General features: G+C 42.2%; 1 protein-coding gene across 5 annotated transcripts in view; it reads left to right on the top strand.

Moving 5' to 3' along the window:
• Nucleotides 1–14,269, top strand: part of grik4 (glutamate receptor, ionotropic, kainate 4) — a 278,338-nt gene extending 264,069 nt beyond the window's left edge. For 3 of the 5 annotated variants that reach the window (XM_056374835.1, XM_056374836.1, XM_056374834.1), the window contains 7 exons: nt 2,663–2,772; nt 4,104–4,277; nt 4,764–4,929; nt 5,687–5,912; nt 6,761–6,889; nt 7,061–7,179; nt 8,846–14,269. In XM_056374835.1, coding sequence (XP_056230810.1) covers nt 2,663–2,772; nt 4,104–4,277; nt 4,764–4,929; nt 5,687–5,912; nt 6,761–6,889; nt 7,061–7,179; nt 8,846–9,235 — 1,314 coding nt within the window. In that variant the 3' untranslated portion in view covers nt 9,236–14,269. Of the gene's footprint in view, nt 1–2,662; nt 2,773–4,103; nt 4,278–4,763; nt 4,930–5,686; nt 5,913–6,760; nt 6,890–7,060; nt 7,180–8,735 lie in introns of all 5 variants that reach the window. The other 2 variants (XM_056374837.1, XM_056374838.1) reach the window with 2 other exon arrangements.
• Nucleotides 14,270–14,851: the final 582 nt, after the last annotated feature.

Raw genomic sequence — 14,851 nt, 5'->3', positions numbered from 1 at the left:
TATTTGTCGTCACAAGATGCTCATTAAAGAGTTTCATTTAGCCTGTTCTTTCTATCTGAAATGTTTGTGAAATGGAAAAAAAAGTGTTTCCATATAAAAATATCTTGACACATTTTGGAAATGTGCGCACAGATTTTTGAATACATTTTGTGCAGCTCTCATTTAGCCTCTCGGAATCTCTGTATGCTCATTAGTGTGTCTGCTGCAGCCTCACTGTGGATAATTTCAACTCCTGAAAACATGACTTTGTCGCTGAGTCTTAAAACAAACATATTACAGCACCAGCGTCAGGATTCCTCAGCAGCACAACTCCTACTGGTTCCCTATTTTCCTTTTTCTCTCCGTCTCTATTTCCGATCACTTCTCCACCATTTGTTAGCACGAGAGTCCCGCGTCTCTGCAGCTCTCTTCATCTTAATAATAGCACCTTAGTGGGAGCTTAAGATGTGGACAAGCGGGCCAAGCAGTTAACAAAACGCTGGTTCAGCATGCACCAAACTGGACCAGCAAACAGGACTCATGTCAGCACATATACTGCTGTTACCCCACTAATGCCAGTGCCAACTAGAAGCAGCTATGGCAGTGGTTTTCACTTTGCATCAGTACTCTACCTCTGAGATGGCAATTGTGTGTTTCACTACTCCACTGTTCTATTTTCAGACAGCTATCATCATCATCATAAGCATTACCCTCTATAGATAGACTGACAGACATTAAGTCTGGCAAGCTGATTTGAATCATGCTAAAAAATTAGAAGCTCACTCCCCTCTCCTGCTTTCTGCACCGCTCCTATTTTACTCAGTCAAGCTAATATGCAAGTGATTACAGACACATTAATGAATTTTCATCTCTGTGCAAGTCTAAATGGGGGTTCGTTTATCATAACAAATGCCCACCGAAAATAATTTCACCCTCTTGCTGCAAATTTAATTTTCAAGGGCCTCGCAAATGTATTACTGCAGTGTTTTGGCATCTGTGATCTCCCCTAGGAGTACCTAATAGAGTATTTTTGCATAAAAACGATTTGGGGTTGCTCAGGTGGGCTCCGCTGTGCTGCCTTTTGACGCAGATATTGAAGATAAATCTTTTCATTTTTTACTCATTTTTTGGGGCATTTTTATTCCTTCATTTCCCACGGACAGCGAAGACAGACAGGAAATGCTGGAAGGAGAGCGTGGAGAATGCCACGCAGTGAATGGTGCAGCTGGTCGGTAGTCGAATCGTAGACTTTCTGCTCAAGGCATTTATGCCCATGTGGGTATATACCCTAACCACTCAGCCATCAGGTGGCCCCCAAGATGAGACAGTTGGTAGTTTGATTGCCTCCACTATTTAACTGTCCTGCTGGCTCGAGCAAGCACCTCCATTTCATAGTCATTACCAGATGGTGGATGTGCATCTGTATGTAAATGGCCCATATTCCCACGCTGATGTTCGGTCAGCCTGGCTATACGCTGAATATGCACATAAGAAATATGATGTGCACAAACACACACAGGGACACGGACACACACATAAATAAGCACACACAATCACTCTGATACTTGGCCCTGGTTCACCAGTAATTGGTTTCATTTAGAGGACAATAGCTGTTGACGCAGGATAATGAAACATTCGAAATTAGACCCTATATTCCCATCGCTCTACAAGCTGCCAACCTTATTTCAGCCATTTTATCTCCTCGGCTACTGGTTACCAATCCAAACCAATACATAACAGCCCATAGTTGCTTTGGCACAGCTAGCCTTTTTGTCCAAGCAAAAGCTATTAATCTCTTTCACTTTTTTCCTCCGAGCTGGGACACTGTGCACTCCCAGTCATACAGGAAGTCAACTATAGGTCACAGAAATGAATTTCTGTTTAATGTGGCTGTAATGGTTTAGTTGATTATTTGACCTTTCTCCCTCTGCCACATACAACCTTGAGCAGAGCACAAATGGTGGCTGTTGTCTTTATCTCTGTTAATTATTTTGACCTCTAATTGTTCTTCATGAATACTGTATCTTATGTAATTTCATGTAAAAGCATACTGTATACCAATTAACGGGAAATAGTTGTCGGTTAATTTGATTATTTTTTGTTTTTCAGCGGCACAATTTGGGATAGAAACCCTCTTATCTGTGGTGTTGTATCAGTATACAGGCCTGTGCCACTCTGTTGACAATTCATGGGAGACTGAGTTTGTGCTTTCATACAGTGTTGATCTGAATGTTTACATGCAAATGAGATTCATATAATTATAGTGCTATCAGTTTAGGACAGGGAAATCTATGCTTATCACATCAAAATCCCTTTATTTACTGTCCCAGTCACCTTTTCCATCTTTTCCAAATTACACAGACTGAGGCAAATGTTGGTTAACAGCGACCAAATTGGGCCTGGGGAAAACGAATCAACACTGAAACTCAGTAACATTTCTCTTTTATTAATCTTGGCACTCACTGCATGGAGGTGACATGTTAGAAATTCGTAAACTTCATCTGCTGCTAATTAGTCAGTCTTCACCTTTACAAGTAAGTATATAATGTCTCACTTCCTTGTTCGACTGAAGCCTTTCTTGGGTTGGCCTGAGTGATTTGAACATGGGATCAAACTGTCTCTTCACCTGAGCAGGCTGTAATGATTTTAACTCTGTACACTATGCATGTGTTTTGTGTTTTAGGGAAGAAGGCCAGGCTACTTCTCCTTCCTGGATCCCTTCTCCCCTGGCGTCTGGCTCTTCATGCTTCTGGCCTACTTGGCTGTCAGCTGCGTCCTCTTTCTGGTGGCCAGGTGAAGAGCTCACTAGTATATGCTCTGTACAGATGACACAGAGGAAACAAAGAGACACAAACAAAAGGGGGTAGAGTGCAGAGAGTAATAAGACAAAAGGGTTTGTTTGGGGGTGATACGGAGGAGGAAACAGGTGTCTGTTCTCTCGCGTCTCTCTTCCGTTGATCTTCCACATCACAGTGAAAGAGAAGTTTCTCCTCCCAGTGGTGGGTCTCCAGCGTCACAGTGACACCTGCTGGACATGCTGGGAACTGGCACAACTGCTGTTCAAAACACGATTGTGTATACATTTAAAACATTGTTAATACACACTGATCCAATGTAGAAACTATCAAAAATTGAAATTGTATGTCTAATGTAACTCCCTCTGTAAACAATCTAATTTGCCATATGAACAACATCTGCGGAAGGCAAGGAATGTCATTTGTTCATGTCAGTCATGTAGATACTATGTATTAACCAAGTTTTGCCAAAACAGTATTTCCTTTATAATCATACTGGGAATTATGCCTTATAGGATAGGTTCAATAGTTTCACATTTATTCAGGTCTGTCCTAAAACAATACTCACATGCTGAACTGTACATTGACAAAGTTGTCAGTCACTGCAAAAACACATTCCAAAGTTCAGCTGGAGAAGCTTAGATGAGGTTTCAGGGGTCCAAAACAAATCAAGTGGGTATTTACCAGAGATGCAGTCTTTGTAGCATCAAATTCCTTCTTTGAGTTACTGTCCTCCAGCAAGAGCTCAGCAAGTAAACACTTTAGAAGATACCCACTGGATTGAGGAATAGATCTTTTCAAAGCCAGTATGAACAGGACAAGTAATTACAGCAACCAATAACTCTTTCAGTGTACTTATGGGCATGTGAGTATTGTATTAAGATAGACTTATAAATGTGAGTTTAAATCTTTATTGATTCTGACAGATCAGAAGGGAATTACACTCTAGTTTTGAGAAAAAGACAACACTGCTGTCTCAATCTAGCACATGACAGAGTTGTCACATGACTTTAGCTTCATGCAACAGCATTTGAACATACCAATTACCTTGCCGTCACCCCACTGCTTAAGTAGGCAGCACATGGGGAATAAGAAGCAGGTTGGTTCTCTCTCTAGAGAGCCAAGGTTACTTTGTGCTCAGTTGACTGTTAGAGTTGTTTTGTTCCTCGTCTTTCACCACTCCTGTTCTTTCTCCGTTTCGCTCTCTCCCTGTTTCTTGAGTTTTGCTCTCATCAGAATACCTAATCCAGCTCTCATCCCTACTCTTGTTGGCTGTGTTCCTCCTCTGACTCTCTCCGTTGTCTAACTGCATTGTCTTGTTCTCCCCAGATTGACGCCTTATGAGTGGTACAACCCCCACCCGTGTCTAAAGGGTCGCTGTAACCTGCTGATCAACCAGTACTCGCTTGGCAACAGTTTCTGGTTCCCTGTTGGAGGCTTCATGCAGCAAGGATCCACCATTGCTCCCAGAGCTCTGTCCACACGTTGTGTCAGCGGAGTGTGGTTAGTATTGTCTGCAGAGACAAACAATCATGAGTGCATTTGCATGTTTTCAGCTTTTCCATTCAGTCCTGTCCTGTTTTAGTTTTGTGCATAATGCTCCATCATGGAATGCGTTACATCTCTGATGTGAGCTTGAAGCGTCATTCCCGATTTCAGGGACATCAGGGTTCAAGATGAGACAGTAATGGCATTTGTGCATGTTCATATGTGAGATATTGTCCGTGTATGTCTGCCTTTGCAGCTAAAACTTCACTTCCTTTCATCCCAACCGAGCATCGTCACCTTTATCCATTCACACCCACCCATTCATCCATCCACCTCTTCATCAGCTGAAAATCCTGCAGTGTCTCCTTCTCTCAGGTGCGCAGTTATTTTAAACCTCCTATACTTTCACCTAGACAATCTATCTTCATCCACTAGTCTGCCCATTTACATATTTTTTATAGGTGAATACATATGTTCTTGTCCTCTGCCTTTCCTCCACAGGTGGGCCTTCACATTAATCATAATCTCATCCTACACTGCCAACCTGGCTGCCTTCCTAACAGTCCAGAGGATGGAGGTGCCGATAGAGTCAGTAGACGACCTGGCAGATCAGACGGCGATAGAGTATGGCACCATGCACGGAGGATCCACAATGACCTTCTTCCAGGTCAGAGGTTACACATATAATTGCATATGAAACGTTGTTTATGCTGTTAGATCACAGCCACATACACACACTCACAACCACAGAGCCCCTGTGATCAATGGGCCATCAGTGATGTTATCCTCCTCATCACCTTCCTGTCCTTCCTGTCTCCCTCCTCTAACCACACGTTTTATTTGTTTCCTGTCTGTTCTTTGCCACAACCATTCAATATCTTTCTCCTCAGGGAGATGGGGCAATGTCCAGGCTCCTAAAAGAGACACACACTATCTTCTTTCATCCTCTCAAGAGTTGACCTTAGAGAAAGAGAAAAAACAGAGAGAAACAGAGAAAGAGTGTGTTACAGGGGTGAGAGACAGTGAAGGATGATATAAGGGGAGAAAAGAGAGATATTAGCCTCTTCTTTCTTAGTGCTTTTACATCCACTGGACCTTGAATAACTCAGGGAAGACAGGCCAAGAGAAAGTAGAGGACAGGTGGGGATGTTAAATGAAGTTTCTGTTGTGGACACTGAAGCTATTGAAATGGAAAAAGGTGTGCTAAAAGAAAAGAAAAATTCACATTTAACAGCTGCACTGCCTTCAGAGAATCAGAGAGCTCGAATAAAACCGTCAGTCAAGAAAACAAAAAAGGAAAAACAAATGAAAATCAATCTCCGCTTCTGCAAAAGGCGAAAATATGTATCTACGACTGATAGACTTTTGTTTACCCTGTGGGTTTTGTCTCAGTTTCTCATATCTCGTCTCTCACCACTCTGCAGAACTCTCGCTATCAGACTTACCAGCGAATGTGGAACTTCATGCACTCAAAGCAGCCAAGTGTGTTCGTGAAGAGCACCGAGGAGGGGATCGCCCGTGTCCTCAACTCCAACTATGCCTACTTGCTAGAGAGCACCATGAACGAGTACTACCGCCAGAGGAACTGCAACCTGACGCAGATTGGAGGACTGCTGGACACCAAGGGCTATGGCATCGGCATGCCACTGGGTGAGTGGAGAAACAAAGGGGGCGGGGTGGGGATTAAAAGTAAGGGAAGAGAAAAGGAGAATTGAGAGACAGAGAGAGGTAGATAGATAGATCGACAGATAGATACTTCTTGGCGTAAAAATGAAGGCAACAGAGGACAAAAGCTTTTGCTTGAATACGCTATGATTCATGTTGAAGTTATGAAGAAGGAATGACGAGCAGGGGCGTTAGTTGAAGGATACAGTTTAAACGTCACATTGGAAAGTTAAATTGAAAAGTAAAGCCTCAACAAAGCCAAACCATTAGCTTCTATCAAGAGGGAAAAATGATGCAAAAAGTGAGAAACTAAAAGAGACTTACTGCTAGACTTCAATCGAGCCGCTTTTTCCACACCGTGATGGCAGAAGTGAGAATTTGAAATATTGTTCCTGTAGAATGGGGAGCTGTTGCCGAGTTACTCAATTGCTGCTCTGAGAGTATAAACACAGGGTTTATTTACACTTTGATCTCAAGTTGAGTCAAACCGCAGATTGGGGAAAACACACCTTAAAGTAAACAAGATTAATATCAATCCCTTTGATGTTTAAATGTGGCTGATGTTCCATACTGCACACTATGAAGTGACCCGTAGAACACTGCGAAATCATAGCAAGCCCTTCAATCTTATATATTTGAAATCTTATTTTTGTTGAAAGAAATTCTTCTAATGGGGTGACATAATTTCACACAGAGGAAAAAGTAATAGAAATGTGTGTTGTACTGGAAACAAGATGATTTTTCTTTTTTCCCTGAAGGTACAGCTGTAAGGTTAATACCTTGTCTTTTTTGCACTGTGCATCTGTGAGCTGTGCCCCTCTCTTCCCCCCTAGGGTCAGTGTACCGTGATGAGTTTGACCTGGCCATTCTCAAACTGCAGGAGGACAATCGTTTGGAGATCCTCAAGAGGAAGTGGTGGGATGGTGGCAAGTGTCCAAAGGAGGAGGACCACCGCGCCAAAGGTTTGTCACGGATTAATCTTCATCTCGTCCTCGTTCTTCAGCTCCACGTCAACTTGTGGAACAGTACTTTGTCTGCATTAATGTTTCCTTCTTCTACGAATCCCTCTTCCCGTCATCTCTCTCCTTCTCCCTCACTCATGCGTCTCCCGCTCCATCTTGTCGTCTCTCCAGGTCTGGGTATGGAGAACATCGGCGGCATCTTCGTGGTGCTGGTGTGTGGCCTGCTGGTGGCTATCTTCATGGCAGTGCTGGAGTTTGTGTGGATGTTAAGGCAGACGCCGGGAAATGAGGTGAGAGAGGGCTATCTAACCTGCATCTGCTTTGTCTCCCTCTCCCCTCCCTGGCACCCACCCCCCCGTGGAGCAGCTAGGCTTTCCAACAGTGTGCAGCTTTGACAGGAAGTGTAGCAGGTGTCTTCTTCTTCCTCTTCTTATTTCGGGTTCCACTTGACATCCAGCCTTCCTCCGACCAGCCTTTGACACATAATCAGCACAAAACCAAAGATATACCTCACTTATACCTCACTCAGAGTACACACATATATACGGATTATTTTTTATTTATAGCGGTAGAAGATTCATACATATATATTACATTGAATATTGCACATAATATAGAATATTGAATGTAGTTAGATCTTATTGCTGGTGACTACATGCTTACAGGGTGCTGCCAATGATTCCTCTTAAAAAATAATTTTGATTGTTTTATCTTAGCCTTAATCCAGTTATCTTTTCAGTGAAAAAGATGTCTGGCATTGTGTGCACATCTTCACTCAAAATGCAGTTGTCAGAGACCAGAGGTCATTCATTCCATCATAGGGTAAAATGATGGACAGTGTTGGACTAGCTGTTGCTGTCATCCAGAAATTTAATATCTGATCGCCAATACAACCGGATGTGGGAAGTAGAAGCGTTTGTAAATAAAAGGTTTCTACTTCAGGAAAGCAAGTATAAGTATTTTTCACTGTGAAAAGTTTAAAGTGTTTTACACTTATAGTGTGTGATTTATTATTATCCTATCCTGTACAATAAAAATGATAAATCAAAAATATTTATATAATTATATAAATTCCTTGATTGCTTCATCTGTAGTAAGGAGTAGAAAGCAATATGAGGAGTGTGTCCGTTCTTGTCACAGCACTCCTGCTGTTCGGAGAGACGTCTTCATCCAGACAAAGGCCAGTTTAAACTTCCAGAAAATGATCACTGCTGTTAGTGAGGAATCTGCTGCTGTGCTATCCCTGAGGCGTGGGCACCATTAAAATGGTTGAGTAATATATGTGAGAAAGATGTGCATGCAGTGTTCTAATTATTTCTGATGTGCTTCCTTTAAACGATACCTGATAATTGTCTTCTTGGACTCCACACTGTGATTTTAATTCAATAAACATTCAGAATGTGAAAGTCGAAAACCAACTCATGTGATTTCTTCTTTTTGAGCAGCATCGATTTACGTTTCACTCTAACCTGTAAACTCTGTGCGTGTGTGTGTGTGTGTGTGTGTGTGTGTGTGTGTGTGTGTGTGGGGGGGGTGTTGGGGGGTTTACCTGTGTGTTACTATGCTCATGTGCAGTATGTATGAATTGATCAGCAGCCTCTCCTGACTTTAGCTGCATCTTGATCATCAGTCTAGGAGACTACATGTGTGTGTTGCATGTCTGTATGTGTAAGTTTAAGATTCCATATGTACTATATGTGTTGTTATTTTTATTGCTGATTTTTCAATCTACACTGGCCATCTCTCTGTTGTCCCCACTATTCAGTGATTATAAAGATAACCATGAAATGTGTGTGTGTGTGTCTGTGTGTATATGTGTGTGTTATGTGTCCGTGATGTCCATCAGTCTGTCCTGATCTAGTCAGTCAGTCAGTGAGTTGTCTGGCCTCTCTCCCTTTCTCTCCCTCTCTTATCCCCCTCTTCCCTATCTTTTTCTCCCTGTGTGTGTGTTTGCAGCAGTCAGTGTGTGAGGAGATGCTGCGGGAGCTCCAGGGCATCATCCTGTGTCGCGACAGCCTGCAGGTGAGGCGCCGGCGAGCGGCTTCGATGCTGCGGCCACGGCCCTTACCCCTGGAGGAGCGCCGGGCGCGGGCTGCCGCTGTGAGCCTCAGCAATGGCAAGCTGTGCGGGGGCACCGGACTGCCTGAACCCCTCTCCCACAGACTGGCGCAGGAGGCTGCCCTGGTTGCGAGGGGGTGCAGCCACATCCGTATTTGCCCCGAGTGCCGACGCTTCCAGGGACTGAGGATGCGTCCAGCAGGGGCCACTGGGGCCCTTCCATCTCCCACACACAGTGAGGAGAGCATAGAGTGGGACAAGACCACAAATAGCAGTGAACCTGAATAACGCCTAGTGATTCCAACAGGACTGACTTTCCCAGCAGCCACCTCTCTACTTTCCAGGGATCAAAGATTACGTGGTATTTTGATACAGCCATTCGGAGTTTGGTCTTCAAGGGCAGGACAATTCTGTGACTTTTTTTTTTGCCCTAGAGGCAACAGCCAGCAGTCAGTTTTTGGAATCTCCTTGGGTGAATTTTTTCCTTGGTCATAGGAAAAACTAATGAGTCTGTCTCGTTGTGGTCTGTCCCTGTTGGCCCTCTGTACCGTGTAAAACAGGACGGGCAAAAACAGCTACGGGGCATTTGTACTATGCAGTATTTTCAGTCATTTATCTTTGTGCTGTTTCTTTCTTTTTCATTTTTAAATTATTTCTGTCCTCTGTTGGATTATCAGTACTGAATATTGTTATTCTATTGTTCTTAAAAAAAAAAAAACCTTCAAACAAGTTCCTTTTTTTTTTATCTGACAATTTACTGTATGAGCGTGTATTGCCTCGGAAGAGCTGCAAAGATAAATGGACTGATGCAAGGTCATCCTTCAAATCCTTTTATTTTGAAAGTGCCAAAAACCATAAGTATTACCTTGTGGCTGAAGAAAGCACCACAGCCTTGAGAAGACAACAAACTCAACTCAACCCACAAAAGAAACAGAGACATAAAGACCCACGGACTTCTTTCATAGTAGTGATATTCTATTAAAAAATGTTTTAACTGTTGGTATCTCTGAAAGACAACGATGCATGTCCAGGAGTGTTGGCAGGTGCTCATTGAATTGATAGATTAATTGCTAAAGTAGTGGCTGAGTAGCTGAAAGAATGGCCCCCCCCTCTTCTGAATACCTGCTCAAAAACATGATGGCTATACACACAAACACACACATTCACAAAAACATCCATTGATTTCCTCGCTCCTCTGTCCTGACATCGCTTCTACTCCATCTGTCCTACATCTTTGACACCATGACACATTTGTTGTCGCAGCACCTGTTCTCTTTATGATCTCTCACTTAAAAATGTGTACACAGTCTCCTGTGCCATACACACTCTCTGTTGGCGTCATCAGGGGGCATTTTCTCTGTCTAGCAAATTCAAGAATGATTCAGGTTTCATCGGGGCAAGCCTGTGTATGAATGAAACCCAGCATATATCAGAACAGGCCAAAAAACATCAAGCCCCTGGTTAAAAAAAAAGGGGGGGGTATGAGCAGATGACTTGTGTGCTTTTAAATGTCAAGGCAGTTAAACTGAATGTGATGTTTTACACACAGCTTAGAGGAGATTTTCAGTTGAGATCAGCTGTGATGCTGTCTGACATGTTCATGCTTTTACTCTTGAAAAACCCCAAACCAAACTTAGAATATATTAAAGACTGATTTTTAATGCAAACTGATCCCGAGAAAACAGACTTATCATATAATCATCTGTGTATCAGCTCAAATTTGGTGATTACAGGAGGCCTATTTGAAGTTTAGTAAAATCAAATGAATAGAAGTTGATCTGGAGTTTTTATCACTGTTTGAAATATATAAATCTAGTTTGTCTGTGTTTATTGAAAGAAAATCTTTCTTTATTTGCATCGTATCAACAATACCTCCAGAAGTGAAACAATGAGAACAAACTACCAGCAACCGGATTCTTAGGATCCAGTTACTTTCTGCATAGACTGTGACACGAGTCGTTTTTTTTCCCCAAAGAACCGACTAGTTTGAAGGTGTTACTGTACGATAGTCCGACTGTTGCACAGTGGGAATCAGTGGTCGTCCACCTGTCTTTTCTGCTTCTTGTTCATCTCTGATGTGTCCAACATTTTAAATCTGCCCATCAGGTTCTGTCAGTCTCCTTCCCTCAGAACTAGGCCACCAGCTCCACATGGCTTGAAGGTAACGCTGCAGTGTCTCTTTCGTACTTTATTTGCATCCTCGTCATTTTTCACCTGCGTGAAATTCTTTGCGTATGCTCTTTAAAGTAGCAACCCTGAGAAGGGCTGATTGTTTAAAGGAGGCGTCCATCTCACTGATCATTCACTATGTTTAGATGTGTTTATGTTCATGTAAAATCACTTAGGCAGAACATATAGTATTGACCCATAGACATTACCTTACCTACATTACCGTCACCTTGTTGTTGAATCATTCTTTCATTTCTTTTACCATTTTATATGCACAGCAACATTATTTCCTCTAGATTTTTCAAGCACCTTTAATTGCATTAATGGTGATGAGTGGTATGCTGTTTCAGACGCTGGTCAACATGTGATGCTGTGGTAGATCAACCACTGACCGACCTGGAGTGAACTGTAATATTCGCACAATAGTACTAATAAAGAGTTTTCAGTGAACTGATGGTGCTGAACATTTTGGGTGACCGGAATCACAAATGAGTGGAATTTCTATTTGAAGGGGCTCCCCACCCCCAACCCTAACCCCCTCAACCCCTTCTCTATTTTTTTTTCGATGTCAGCTCAATCAGTTGATGAAAAATGTTTCAGGACTTCAAATGGCTTTTTGACTCAGGTCTGCAGTTTGTCTGAACTCCCACAAGAACACGCTGGTGTTTGAAACGGCACTGAGTCTGTTTGATTTGATACGCCATAGCAATGAAAGGGGTCGGCAGAGGCGCTACGTTATCATCTGCAGAACAGCCAATCACGCCGGTGAATCTTGTCCTCCAGTAATGAGCTACTATTGCCCCTCAGAGGGTGTGTAAATACAGTATGATCAGCAGGGTTCCCCAGTAATGGTCCAAAGTGTTCTTTTTTATATGTTAATAGAGTATAGAGATACAGACCTACATACGTAAAATGTTTATATGGACACATTATGCCATTTAGACACACTTACAGTATCAGTTGCAGATTGTGAGCATAATGATGAAAAAAACTCCTTACAGACAGTTAATGTAAACTTTCTATATTTCTTTATATAATGATTTGTTAAAGGCAAATTGCCAAGCAAATGGCAAAGAAAAAAAAGACCCACATTTCATTACCAGTTTTATAAAAGAAGTTTCTATCCATTTGCTGAATGTCACTAAGGAACTCATGAGAGCAAGAAGGCTCTCGCCGCACCTGATGCTAACTTCTCAAACACTAAAAACATTTACAGGGGTGCTAAATCAAGCGTAGTTGGAATGAGATTGCCAATTACCTTGAAGGCATGAAGAGCGGTAGGGTAAGAATTAAAACAAATCCCTCTGAAACACTGGGAGACCTTCGCTGGGAGACCGCTGAGAGAGATGGCAGGGTTTGGCTGCTATATTTTATATGCTTTATTTTCTTATGTTGATATTTTTAATCCATTATAAATACATTTCTTAAAACAACCTCCGCTCTGTGGGGTTCTGCTTTTGTCTCTTCTTTGCTCTGATTTATTTGACCTTCTGAGCTGTTCAGATCTGTCATGCTAAATAGCCTGTGAGTGCACTTTGCGTTTCGAGTTTTATTATTCAACCGGGAGGAGTACTCCGACGTTGCACCTGTTTTGTTGTGACATGAACACATGCAGAGAAGCAGTATGAGGATATATGGGTTTCTAGTTGGGTAAACATGACAATTGTTGAGTGAACCAGAAGGAACTGATGCATATAATGTATCTCTCATTTCTCTCCCATAACTACATTAACATCTGCCAACTTGTGAATCCTGCGTGGGTGGGAAGTCTAAGGGAGGCTAATGAGTTTAACAACTCACTCATGTGCTATATACGCATCTTCTCCCCCGTAGTCCATCTATCACTGTGATTTTTAGTGGATACTTCTGTCTCCTAAGGATAGTGAGTGAACACCACACAACACCCTGCATCTGATTTACAGTTTAATTCAGACTGCCTCTTTCTCTCTCTCTCTCTCTCTCTCTCTCTCTCTCTCTCTCTCTCTCTCTCCTTTCTGAGTGCCTGTCTCACAATCTTTCCACTGCAGCATTAGAGATGACACATTTTTCAGTACGTCACCAACCTGCATATCGCACTGCATATCCACACACACACACACACACGCCCACCAACATAACTCTTACAAGAGTGACACACACATACAAACGCTCTCCGCCACCTGTGTGTCACTGCTCTGTCAAGTTTATTTCATCGCGCTCATGCTTCTCCTTCTGCCTCTGGTGCTCCAGGTCCATAAATTAAATGCATCTCTACCCACCACTGCCTAGCTGCTTTTGGATTTATGGAGCCCATGATGAGCATTGAGTGCCTGCAGAGGTGTGTGAAAATCTACTTCACTCCTCGAGCTTACCCAGTTGTAGCACATAGCAATACCATTCTCCCTGTAGATGTTTGTTATTCTGCAAGGATTTAGGAATTATGGTGTACTGAGTCTGATGCATTTTGCCACGCTAACAGCTCACATCCCATACACTCGAAGAGTGACTTTTATTATCAGTGCATTCCACAAAATACATGTTTTGTTTTTTTTTACATTCCACTCATAAAATTCACACAAAATAAAACTTTTGAGTGTGTCACAAGCTCTATGCCCAGTTCTGGGAAACCAAAACGTGAAACCTGAGACATTTAGACATTTTCAGAACATCGTGGCTCTATAACACTGCATTCAGTATTATTTTATTGCCTTCCAATAGCAATTGCTGAATCTGTTCATCCCATTTCCACTGTCAAAATTGCATCTCTTTGTCAAACAATTGCTTCCTCTTCTCTTGACAGCAAATTTCCCAAGGTTAACAGCATGCATGTATACATCCGCCCCATAACAGCCACTAATGAGCACTGGATCCAAGGATACCGATTGAAAGACATAACAGACTATCAGAGGAAACTACCTAATACACAGTGAGGCTGGTGCACATTTTTAAGTGAGAGCTTTCCTATTGATTTGCTGGCAATTAATTGCAAAAGGCTTGTTGTTGTTGTTGTGTGCTCAAAGAAAAGGTATTCAGAGTGCAAGAATTCTCTCCAAGGTGAGATGCTGTCAAGGCTGTTATACAGCCTTTTGTTCACTGACAGTTGTTGTTGAACATATTGACCAAAACATCTTTACATTGTTTGTCTTTCAGAGAAATAAAATTGAGCTTCATTTACTTTGTGTTTCGTTCCCTCACTATTCATTCCTGCTTTGACTGATGGCCAACAGATGGGATAGCACTGATTACCTAGTTGTGTGTGTGGGTGGGTTTGAGTGGGTTTGAGTGAGTGTGTGTGCGTGCGTGCGTATTTGTATGTGATCTCCCTCATGCACTTGCCTCCATGGGAAATCACAGTGTGGGCATCTTGATTCATCAGCTGGAGGCCATCTCGTCGTATCATTACAAAAAAGCAGACACAGTCTGTCATATTCCAGTTGAGGCGCAGCAGCCAGCATTCCTCGTCAGGTACTCACCACAAAAATGAAAGTAGTCAGCTTTTATGGTGGAAAATCGGTCAATGCAAAGCCACAGAAGTTGTTTTTCTTTTTCTATTTAATTTACATATAAAATAGTCATAAAACTCAGTTGTGTTGAATGTGTGCACGGAAAGTCTTTGATGACTTTGGATTAAAGTTCAAAAGATTAAAGCACACTTCAGTCACTTTCCATTATGATGCCATCTTTTTTATAGAGGATCATCTATCTCTGAGCAGATGCTTCGATGACAGCAGACAAACAATTTTAGGGTTCAAATTA

Source organism: Seriola aureovittata, chromosome 4, assembly GCF_021018895.1.
Source record: "Seriola aureovittata isolate HTS-2021-v1 ecotype China chromosome 4, ASM2101889v1, whole genome shotgun sequence".
Lineage (NCBI taxonomy): Eukaryota > Metazoa > Chordata > Actinopteri > Carangiformes > Carangidae > Seriola > Seriola aureovittata.
Note: the sequence above shows the minus strand (reverse complement) of the source record. Positions and strands in the feature narration are given on the sequence as shown.